Source organism: Triturus cristatus, chromosome 9, assembly GCF_964204655.1.
Source record: "Triturus cristatus chromosome 9, aTriCri1.1, whole genome shotgun sequence".
NCBI classification, from domain to species: Eukaryota; Metazoa; Chordata; class Amphibia; order Caudata; family Salamandridae; genus Triturus; species Triturus cristatus.
Genome location: NC_140592.1, coordinates 271,090,225 through 271,102,471, shown reverse-complemented (window position 1 = coordinate 271,102,471; position 12,247 = coordinate 271,090,225). Strand labels below are relative to the sequence as shown.

The 12,247-nt window shown below is 42.1% G+C and overlaps 1 protein-coding gene across 4 annotated transcripts in view; it reads left to right on the top strand.

Moving 5' to 3' along the window:
- The window catches only part of LOC146797742 (cyclin-dependent kinase 17-like), a 655,932-nt gene that overhangs the window by 502,790 nt on the left and 140,895 nt on the right, over positions 1-12,247 (top strand). For all 4 annotated transcript variants that reach the window (XM_085624901.1, XM_085624900.1, XM_085624902.1 and 1 more), the window contains one exon: positions 11,788-11,885. In XM_085624901.1, coding sequence (XP_085481027.1) covers positions 11,788-11,885 — 98 coding nt within the window. The remainder of the gene's footprint in view (positions 1-11,787; positions 11,886-12,247) is intronic.

Here is a 12,247-nt window from a genome sequence, read left to right as displayed (position 1 = left end):
CACTCCAGACTGCTTATTGTGGGAGACTTTAATCTGTGGCTAAATGGGATTCTGGTTTCGGGCTACAATAATCTCCTCCAATCCTACGAAAGCTTAAACCTGCACCAATGGGTCACAATGCCAACGCATAAGGGAGGACATATATTAGATTTAATTTTCTCCGAAAAGCAGTTTATCGGAGCAGTGGACATCCTGCCAGTGGGTTGGTCTGACCACCACCTGATCAAATTTCTGGTATACAACCCCTGGATGTGCATCTGAACCACTAGAGAGGTGAGGAAGTTTATGAGTAGGGACTGGAAGGAGTTCCTGAAAAAGGCAACAATATCCCCTGTATTTCCCCTTAATGGATGCTTTGATGAAGACAAGCAGGTGGAAGAGAACTATGCGGCCTTCTGTGAACAGATAAACATCAGACTGGCTCAGATTGTCTCTCTAAAAAGCCGTAAAAAAAACAGGCAGACCCTCAGCCCCATGATATAATGAAAAATTAAAAAACTTGAAACAGAGATGCAAGCAGGCAGAGAGGAAGTGGAGAAAGATGTATGCAGACGAGGATAAAACTGTCTGGAAGGCGGCAAAAGTTAACTACAAAAACAATTACTTTTTTTTATAGCAAAAGCAGAGTACTTCGCAGACACCATTTTGAAAGCTCCTAACAGCACTAGAAGTATTTTTTAAATGAGTGATATTGCCAACCCGTATTGTTCTAAAAATAAGATTTATCCTACTCAGGATCTCTGTGATAGCCTAGTGACCTTCTTTGAAGACAAAATCAGAAAAATTATTGATGGACTCAAAATGGGCAATGTTACTGAGGAAGAAGATCACATTGGTAGGGCTAGATGTTCTCTACATGCTAAAAAGATGAGATGGGTAGGGGGGAGAAGCTGAGCTCCTTAGACCACTTTGAGACACTCCTGGTGGAGGAGTTTAATAGAGTGGCTCTGGGTGTCTCCTCAGGATCACCTATGGACCCACTACCACACAAAAGTTGGAAGGAATTGGGCCCAGAACTTTTCCTGATACTCCGGCAGATCTGTAATCAATCCTTGATGAGCGGGTCAGTGCCGGATTGCTGGAAACAAGCGTTGGTGACACCACTTCTGAAAAAAGCAATGCTTGATCCAAATTGCCCAACAAATTACAGACCCATCTCTCTACTACCCTACCCAGTAAAGATCTTCGAGCGACTGGTCAATAAGACACTCTCCAAGTTCCTGGACATGGAACGGAGACTGCTCTGGTGACCGTGTTGGACGATCTTTGAATGCGAGCAGACGGGACAATCGGCTATACTGATTTTGCTTGACCTATCTGCCGCATTTGACACTGTTAACCATGAGGTTCTTCTGGCCAGACTCGAAGAGATTGGGGTAGTGGGCACAGCTTTGAAGGGGTTTCAATCTTATTTATCTAATAGGCGACAGTCAGTGGCACTCCCTCCCTTTCAATCCGAGTTCACCAATATTCTGCACGGTGTCCCTCAGGGATCTGCGATTAGTCCAATATTGGTCAACCTATATGAGCCCTCTGATTGCTGTTATAAGGGCTCACAATGTCAATCTTGTAAACTACGCAGATGATACTCAACTTATCCTATCTCTAGCGGGAGACCAGTCTATTTCATTGGAAGACTTCCACACCTGCATGCGGGACACTGCACATTGGCTGAGAGAGAACTCCTTACAATTCAATGCTGATAAGACAGAAGTCCTTTACTGTGCAGCCGGGAATGTCCCGTCACCCCCCCCCCCCCCCACCACCACCACCACCACTTCCTATTAATTTTTGGCCCATACCCACAGCTACCCCACTGGCTCCCACCGGGACAGTGCGTAACCTCGCAGTTATGTTCAACGACAAACTGTACCTAGAAACACAAGTAAATAAAACAGTGGGGAGCTGATTCTCCCTTATCAGAGTCCTCCGAAAGATTCTCCAACTGCTACCAACACAGGCTAGAGCGCTGATAGTACAAAGTACTATCCTGAGCAGGCTGGATTATTGCAATGCCTTGCTGCTGGAGTCCCCAAGATATTTGATTGAGAGACTCCAGAGAATCCAGACTATGGCGGCTACGCTAGCCTTAAGAAGGCCACGATGCTAATCTGCTTCTCAGACTCTCTCGGAGCTGCATTGGCTTCCAGTATTGCAAAGAATACAATTTAAATCACTTTGCATAGTGTTCAAAGCTCTGCATGGTGTTGGAGCTAAACCAATGCAGAACAAATTTGCTTGGTATGCCCCTACCCGGAGCCTTCGCTCTTCCCCCGCCAAACTGGTGAAAGAGCCCAGATTTAAAAGAACAAAATCTGGAGGTAGGGCCTTCAGCACCGCAGCACCGCGGCTCTGGAACACCCTCCCACCTGAGATCAGACAGTGGAAGATCTTCTTCAGTTTAGAAAAAGGCTAAAGACATGGCTCTATCCCAGAGCATGGCCCTTACCACTCTCTTAGGCCTCTCCTGTCAACTTTGCTCCACGTCCTCCGTGATCAGTTGAGTACACGTATTATAGCGCCAGGGTACCCGTGGGGTAATAGTGCGCTTTATAAGTGGCGATAACAATAACAATTTTCTAATCATGAAAATGTGTGACTGTCCCTGGTAAGAATACGTAGACCTTTGATTCTGGCTAATACGGAGGGAGATATCCCTCCTTGCTTAACAGCTCTTTGGCAAGGGGCTCCTTGAAAAATGTGCTAGCTATTTAAGTTTTAGCTTTCCATAAATGAAACATTCAAATGGAGGGTGGGACATTCAAACTGAGGAAGCCAGTGTGTTTAGATTTTGGTAAGTGCTCACTGAAGCCATGGTTGTGACATGCCAAAAGGAAGATTGCTCCATATGAATATACATTCCAGTGTTGTTAGCCAATTAGTTATTGATGGCAGGTTTTGTAAACTCTGTCACTACGAATATTGAATTAGAGGTGACATAGGACAGCAGACACCACAGAAGTCGCGGTATCAAGAGCTCCAAGAATTCAGCTCCTTGTGTTGGGTCTCAGGGACGTTCTGGATTTGGCATATTTATTTTGCCCCTCTCTGGTTTGTTCCTTAGGTGGTTGGTGCATTGGGAAAGTTAGAAAGAAAATACTTCTCCACCATCTGTGGAAAAGATAAGCCAGTGTGGAGGTGGTGCGCCGTTTACAGACACCAGATGTGACTAGATAATGACGAGAGGTATGAAACATAAGTGAATATATTTTAGTTGCCTTGTTCTACAAACTGGGACATTCATGAATTGAATAAGCACAATACTTTAGAAGACTGTTTTGAAACAAGACTAGTAATAGAATAAAGACCTATTCGGTGTCCAAGGGAAAGATTAGATAGGTTGGAGGTTTTCACCAATCAAGACTGAAGAAGTTAATTAGCAAAAATATGCATTATAATTACTGTGGGAGAGATTCACAACTTGGACATCTCAAAAACTGGGCCACTCTGTATTTTTAGAGAGCTGTAGAGCTGTTTTGAAATTAGCTGCATTTGGCTTGGCATCACTCATGAAAAGAGTAACATTTAGCTTTGATTCTTTATAATTTAGAAGCAAAATGATGTTATGAATGTAGGAGAGTGAGAAAACAACCACACTCTTCGATGCTTTTGTCACATGAGTACTTCATTTTTAAATCAATGAATAGTGCTCCAACAGTAGGAAGTAGAAGATTATAAAAAGGATGATTCTGATCATAATCTGCAGTAGAAAATGTATAAAGATTACTGTGACCTAAGGACACTTGAGCTGTACATCGTATTTGGGGACATATGTATGAGGTGATGTAAGCCACCTTAAGTGAGGAGCTGAAATGCACACTGAGTGATGACATAGGCAACCAGGTGCTAGAAAGAATTAAGGATTGAGGCGCTACACTATGTGGTGATTGTAAATTTGTCAATTCATGAACAACTTCATTGTGTTTTGATTTGTTTTCATTTTTATTATTCCATTATAGAAATCCCTTCCAAAAAGATTATTTGGTAAGGCAGCTAGTTGGAAAAGACAAAAAGTAGACTGTTCTGAGGAAGTTGGCAAAATGTCTGTCGGGACTGTGTGGGAAAGTCATCCTTTTTGCCCTAATCACCCCCATGTTTTGACTGAACTGTTATTAACTAATTCTGACTGTGCCATTTGATCTGCTAACCAGGCCCAGGGCAAGTGCCCTGATTAAAAGGTATATGGTAATTAGGTGTAATTCCAATTGGTACTGACTAACTAGTACAGAAAAGTAGTTAATGAACGTTCTTATCGGTGAGCTAAAATCCACCCGTCTAAACAACTTCCCCCTGATTGGCCAGTCTTGACAGAATGAGCCAAACTGCTTTGATGAGGTGATAAGTGGCCTACATAGATACAGGATTTATCTGGTGGGGGAGTTCTGCAGCTGCAGAGAACAGGCCAGGAAGGGGGCTGGGTAGACAAACTAGTCTTCAATGAGAGAGGGATAGTAAGGATACAAACCAGACCTAACCCCCCTACCTGTACCCACCAGCCAGATGGGAGGCACAGGAGTGGAATTTGGAGTTGGTTTGGAAGGTGAGTGTTAAGGGAAATAAGCCACACCAGTAGGTTAGCTAAGCCAGATTCTAACACCAAGGAGAAACTTTCTCTATTTTGAATTTGAAAGTACAGTGCTTTTTGGGATAAATATAGGCAACGCGTTGGAGGAAACTGTCATACTTTTGGGTGGCACCCTGTAGCCCAATGGTCATGGGTGCCCCCTCCTCCTCTACCTGTTGTCCCAGAACACTGAATAAATATGGGAAACCTGCATTGCCACTCTGATCCTGTGCCAGAAACTGCAAGGAGAAGGATTGCACTACTGAAACCATGGCCTGCACCAAGCGGACTGCACTCTGAATGACTGCGCCTGCTGCACACTAAGAAACTACAGCCTAAGGACTTTGCCTTGATTCAACAAGAGAAGGAGTGGACTCCCTGAAAGCAACAGGTTAAAAGAACTCCACCTTCATCATCTCCAGCAAGAAGAACCCAGCTGACCACCTTCAGCTGCAGTCTAATGTATTTAGCCAGTTGCATTGTGGGAACTGTAGTCCCAATATCCATGGAGCAACTCGTGGGCTCTGGAATCTTGGATTTCAATTGTGGGCACTTTGAACCCCCAAAAGGAACTTCAGGAAGCACCTCCTGAATTTTGGAGAATGTTTGTGTAAAAGCTCCATAAGGGGACCGACTCGCCGACAAGAGCCAAGCTGCCGACTACGAACCGCAACTCAGCTTGTATTTTAGATTTGTCTCGCTGTAAGCTCCGGAGCTCAAGACTTCCAGGATTTCACTGAGGCCTTTGCACAAATCCAGGCTACCTAAATCAACTTGAATCCCGGCCTGAAGCAGAACCTGGCATGATGATGACAGAAAATCCTTGAGAAAGGTTTCTAAGTGTGAAGGCAACATTTTGACGGAGGCCTCCCGCTTAGTGCATCTGATCAGGGCTCTATCGTGGTGAGCCAGAAATGTTGACTTTGTCCCGGTCTAGCCTGACCAGATGTCCCAATTTGGCGATATTGTTTAAGTACTAGAAGTGTTTGTTTGAGAATTCATTTCTCTGGTTCCCTACATTGGATTTTTGTCATTTTAATAATAAAAATATTCCCTATGTTTATAAATTGGTTGTGGATTTTTGTTGCGTGTTGTCTTACTTATTTAATGTATTGGTGTTTTTAAATGCTTTACACACCGGTCTCCTAAGTTTAGCCTGCCTGTTCGCAGCCTGTTACCGACGATTGACCAAGGGACTAATGTATTGGGACCTTGACTGGGCCTTGTATTGTGTTGGTGGCCTTATTGCTCGAGGTAGGTGCATACTTAACCCATAATAATAATCCACCTTCCAACAGTCAGTGTGTTTATTAATCCATTGTTCCTTGACTTGAGAGGTTTTTGAAGGGATCTCATCCTCCACCCTTCCCTTATAAAGTGATTAGAATATTGGGATTGGAGATAAATTGACGTTTGTAGAATGAATCACATACGACTGCTTTGTATGAGAGTATATTATGAATAAGGCTTCCAGCTTTCCTTTTTTTATTGATTTTTACGGATCAATACAGACATATAACAATATATTTCCTGTCTGTATTTATTTTTAAAAGCAGAAAAATATAGAAAATTGTTATTCTTGTGAGTAACTCTCCTTGTTGTCCTTCATGAATTCTAGACCAACTGCTAGGCAGATAGACACCGTGGGGATTTAAAATCGGGATGAGATTCCCTTAAATACAATCATGTTGACCTATATTTGTATATAATGCTAATATTTACCTGTTGGTGTAATGTTCTGTTATATTTGGCTTCTTAACTTGCTAAAATGTGGCAGGCATCAAAGTATGAGTGTATGTTTATCAGTTAACTATATGTGGAAATATACCTTTTTACAATTCCATTTATTCTCAAAACATAAAATAAATATGGATAAATACCAATAAAATGCCCACAAAATAAACACGGATAAATACAGACAAAAATGTTGAAAAGAAAAAAAAATACCATAAAACCGGGAGCCCTAATTATGAAATTATGTCGAGTAGACTAAGGGCAGACAAAATATTTTGTTGTCTCCATTTATGTTGACTGTTGGGTTTTTGTTAATTTTGTAATAAACTTAACAGTGCACTACATCTGTTAATTATTGCTATAATGTGGTCAGAGTTTTACTGATGTGGCTAAACATATATAGAGTTAAAATTTGGAGGTGTTCTTTTATTCGATGTTGTAAGGGTGGTAGTCATTGGTGACAACAATAAGACAAGCTAGCCAATGTTGGTGTTTTTATGCTAGAAAAAAGTGCCATCTATTTAGTGCCAAGGATTTCTTATGGAATGCAGGTTCTGGACTGTCCTTTGTCATGTCTTTCGTTTCATTGTTCGATGCTGCTTGTATGATAGAATGTGAGATACTTTCATTAAGACGACTCAACGGGACAAAGCTAGGATCTTGTCTACTGCTCCTGGCTTCAACTCCAGTATTGAGGCAACCATCTGCTGTCAATTCATCGCATGACCTGGACCAGATACTTAGGCACCTATGTAGCAATCAAAGGAACAGTGGAAGAACCAAAAACCCTCATCAAGTATGAGGTTTTCTGTGCTTTTTCTACAGTACTAGACCAAAAAGGGATTTAATACTGACACCCCAACTCCAATAATAAAAGAGCAATTTAGGTTGTATTAGCTGATACATAAAGGTATCTTGAAGTCATCAAGGTATTCGTATTCGCAGTCCAAGTTTATTGACAGATTGAAAATATAATTCATTATCAAAACATAAAATATCAAACTACAAAACATAGCAGTTGATCATAATAAATAGATAAAACCCCAGAATTCCCCACTTATTCACAAATAATACAATAAAAGGGGAGGCTCTAGACACTGATTCATTAAGATTGGGTTAAGAGCTTTTGACTAATGAATCAAGCTGCTACAATAATTTGGATACTGCTACCACAACTAAAGTTGTATAATCGTTTTTACAGAACCTAAGGGCTTGCTTTTGATCTGACAAACTCAGACACTGGCATAAAGGGAGAATTCATTTACTTCTAGGCTTGACATATTGTGGACAGAAAAACATCCAGTGTTCCTCGGTTTCGTTTAGGAAAATGCAAGAAAAGCGACACGAGTGGCGAAATATGTCTGTATAGGCTGCAGTTGGCAAGGTTCCATATCTAAACTGTAAAATCAATGAACAGGCACCCACCGGATGAATAAAATGTAAACGTTCCTCAAATTTAGGCACAGATTTATGCAATAAAAAATGTCTGGTGAGGTTGCCTGTGCAACTGGGCGATTCACTTTGAGCAGCAGCTCTCTTCTAAAATTGTAAGTTCTTGGCTTATCCATGGGTTCTTACCATAAGCCAGCCACTTTATCTTCATGGGCAATTGCAGTTTTATATTTTCACCAGTCTCTCTCTTTAATGAAGTAGTTCACAGGTAACCCAGCTACTCACCCAATAAAGTAGCTGCCTCAGAGCAGCAGCACTATAACAGGATTGATACCCATGTCCAAAGTTAATGGCACCAAGTGTGTTCTCTTCCCTAAACCAATAAGTGCTCTAATGAAGTTATTTTCAACAATGCCTGTGTTAGCCATGTTACAGTGGCCCCATAGTTCAGCACCATTTTATGCGCACCCCTTGCTTGCATTTTGTAGATTTCAATAGCTGTAAGAATTGGAAACCAAGAGGCCCTTTTTATGAACCCGAGTATGGCCCCCAGCTCTGTGATTTATCATATATGAACTTTTAAGGCTCTGTGGGGCCCAAGAGCCAGAATTGGCCTGGTGAATACATAGATTATCAAACTCCCGACCCTTGCCAGAAAATCCTTTTCTAGGCATACACTGCACTTAGCGCTTTTCTTCTTAGAATAGGTCAGTTAAGTTTTGGTAGCATTAATTTCAAGACCTTATTCAGAGCAGACCAGGCTGAAATTATCCACAAGGTTTTGAAGACCCATCTTAGTTTTGGCCAGTAAGAGGGTATCATCGGTTATACCTGGTGCACGCAACAGTATCCCACTATATTAGAAACACATGAGCACCTCAGCGCACGGAACCCCCACAACACGAACTAGTTAACTTATTATGTTATATGGGGAATGGGAGCCACCTGGTCAAATGGCTGTACAAAGGCATTAGGATGCATGCGTCACATCCTCTTACGTCTCTTAGAACTAAATGGGAGGCAGATACAGGCGCGAACCTGACTGACAAAGCCTGGGCGAACATGCTTGAACATCCAAAAAGGGTATCCCGTAATGTTAGACTGAAATTCATGCAAACTATGGTGTTACATAGAGCGTTCTTAACCCCACAGAGAATTCATCGCATGTTCCCGGAGGCACAACACAATTGACCCCGATGTAAGGGAGACGAGGCAGATTTCATTCCTATGTTATGGTCTCGTCCACATATACAAGCTTTCCGGAATGGCGTACGACATTCCCTAAAGGACTCCACACATGTTACAATTCAGGACAACGTCTTTGATTGCCTCCTGGGTCTCCGTAAACGCCATAAAGCCTTAAAAGTACAACAGCGGTTTCTGGACCTCGCTCTCATACTTGCAGTGCGGTCCCTCACTAAAAGATGGAAATCCCCTAGATGCCCCACGTTGGCCGATTGGCAGGAGTATGTGATACAATGGGGAGGTGCAGCGAGCTCGGCGCTTAGACGAGAAGAGGCAAGAGGGCTGCGCAAACAACCTATCTCTCTGGAGTGGGACATTATGATGGAGGACTTTAAGCGTCTAGATTTAGTACCCAGGTAGAGCAATGAAACACAATAGCCTAATATCACACCCAAAGGGTAAGAGCTCGTACGGGCACTGACACGAGCCCTCGGTCCATAGGTCACAGACGGCATAGGACTAATAGTAATACATGCATAACCCTGATAGACAATAATGTAAACAGGTAACCACAGACCAGGAAGGGGGGTGGGGTGGGGGGAGGCGGGTATCCTACTACTTATGTTGGAAATGTCAAAATGTTCTATGAATAGGGATCCTACTGTTATCATAGGCGAGATTATACACTCAACAGTCTTCTCATATCGGAAAGTACGTTCTGCATATGCATGAAAACCAACAAATGAAAAAATGACCGTATGTATACCTATTGACAATGTATGATGCTACTATTAGGTCTTTAATAAAGTGTGTTAAAAAAAAAAAAGAGGGTGTCGTCGGTAAAAAAAATAAAAAGCTGGAACTTTCTGGCCTGCTAATCTAGGGAAGTCGTTGACAAAATTGACAGATACTTAATGCTGTTGTTGATATAAAGAAGAAAGAGGGTAGGTGCCAAGACACAGCCCTGGCACACACCCTTGTCAGTGCGAAGTGGTTGGGTTAGCTCCCCTCTTGTGCCACACCGAACCCTAGCATAATTCTCCTTGTGGTTTCACATGATTATGTTTAGCAAGTTACAGGGGATCCCTGTACATTTGTAGGACCTCCCATAGTTTCTTTCTAGGAACCAAATCAAAAGGAGCATGGTAGTCGATAAATGCCACAAAAAGATCTCCCCCACCAATATCTGTGGTTTTGACCCTTACCCGGGAGGAAGTGGAAAACCTGCTCCATTGAGCTGGGTTTTGACCGAAAGCCTGTCTGTAGAATATGATTTTCATTGGTCCAGTACAAAATCCGCTCTAAAACTTGCTTTCAGAAAATACAGTGTGCTTCAATCATCTTTCCAAACTGGAATGGCATGGTGAGCAAAACACCGATGGATTTAGACCCAGATCTCTGTACTGTATGTCACCCCGAGTGGGACGAGTATGCCCAGACGTGGGTCCCGTGCTCTCCATGCCACTGGAGTCAAGCTATCCTGGCTGATGAGGGCTGAAAGCCCGAAACCGCTCCTAGGATGCTTGTTTCCAGTCCAGGGAGGACCTGGCCTGGCAGTTCTGGCTGGACTGTTCCCATTGGGCGCAGGGTCAAGACTGATTTGCATATGGCTGGGTCCAAACTGGAATTGCATGGTGAGCAAAAAAAGATTGATTTAGGCCCAGATCTCTGTACCGGGGGGAATGTATGACATTGTTCTGCATTCTGTCCATCAGTTGTTGTTTTTGCATCAATCATCTTTGTGTCACACAAAAGAGTTGTAAGATAGTTAGTAGCCCATCTAAGACCTCTCGTGTCTAAGAAATTTTGGGATAGCTATTTTCTCCTGCATTTGTACCTAGAAATTAGATGTGGCATTATATTACCAGAGACGTCTCTGTCTAACAGAGAAATTAAAGATATTCTTAAGGATGTCATTTTGAGCAAAGATGCCAACAGAAGCCACTCATCCTCACCCAGCTGTCACAGGCTTTGTCTTCAGGATCTTTAGTGAATTTTGAAGTGATGCAAATGTCGTCAGCATACATGTACAAAACCAACCTATATGAATGAATCAGTGGGTCCGTATATAGATTGAAAAATAGAGGGGGCAATATTGACTCCTGGGGGACCCTGTACGATAACAAGTGAAGTATAGAAGAAATAGTTCCAGCTGTGACTTAAAATGCCCTTTTAGATTTAGAACTGTAAACACTAGATCTGGCCTTCAGTACTGTAATAATCTAGCAATACCTGATGATGGATTGTATCGAAGGTTGCTGAAAGGTCCAAAAGAATCGGTGCAGCAGGAAGATTGGCATCTGTATATTATTGTAGTTTGTGTAGTGCTGGAATCACAACTACCCTTGTGTTACACCTGGGGCGAAAGCCCACTCGGAGAGGGTGCAGCAGATGATTGGACTTGATGGAAACAGATGTCTGACGAAAGACTATGTGCTCCAGTATCTTAGCCATGTAAGGCATATCAGATATGTGGCAGTGTTTAGACAGGACTTCAGATTTCAGTGGCAATTTCTTCAGCAGTGAAGTAAGAATAGGTTTTAGTGTAGCTTCAGGTCATCTATGAAAACATCTCAGAATTTTACATGCTGTTTTTATACGTTGTCTTTGCATTGTTTCACAAAGGCATTCAATAAGGAAGGATGTTTCTATTTCAGAGCGATACTTTTGGAAGTATTTGGCTTTCAATTTTGTGGTGAATAACGGAACATCCTTCATAAAGTACTTACATTTTAATCTTTTACTGCACCCTTCACCACCAAAGACTTAAGCAAACCCTTCTCTCCACTCACAAGAATAAAGATTTTGGCTCTACAGATGTTCACCACTGTTAATGTAAAAACACCGAAAGTGTATTATGTTCTTAGCTATGTGTTTTTACGACTGAGTTAGCTTGTCTTTTAATTCCACAGGGGCGTAGGCTGTATATTTTGTGAAATGGCAACGGGGCGACCACTTTTTCCAGGTTCAACTGTAGAAGATGAATTGCATCTGATATTTAAGACTCTGGGTAAGAAAGATGTTTCTTATTTGCTGTTCAGACAATTGTGCTAGCCTCATTGTGTTTCTGCTTCATTAAATACTCCCCTCTCCCCCTCATTCATTGGCTCATTTTCTCGTTAGTCCAGTGATATTTGTCAGTAATGTTTCCAAGACTGGATATTCTCCAAAATGCTGTTTGAGTTCTCCCTAGCAATAGAGAAGTATGAAAATAAAATGGCTCAGTTGAAAACAAGCTTTGCACTGTTCTCTTCCGTGATCTGCACATTACATTAGAAAACCTGCAAGTCTGTGCCCGTATCTGTGAGAAGTAAAATGTTAAACTTAGTGGTCTAAAAGTCCTATTGAGCTACACATTTGAATGATTATGAA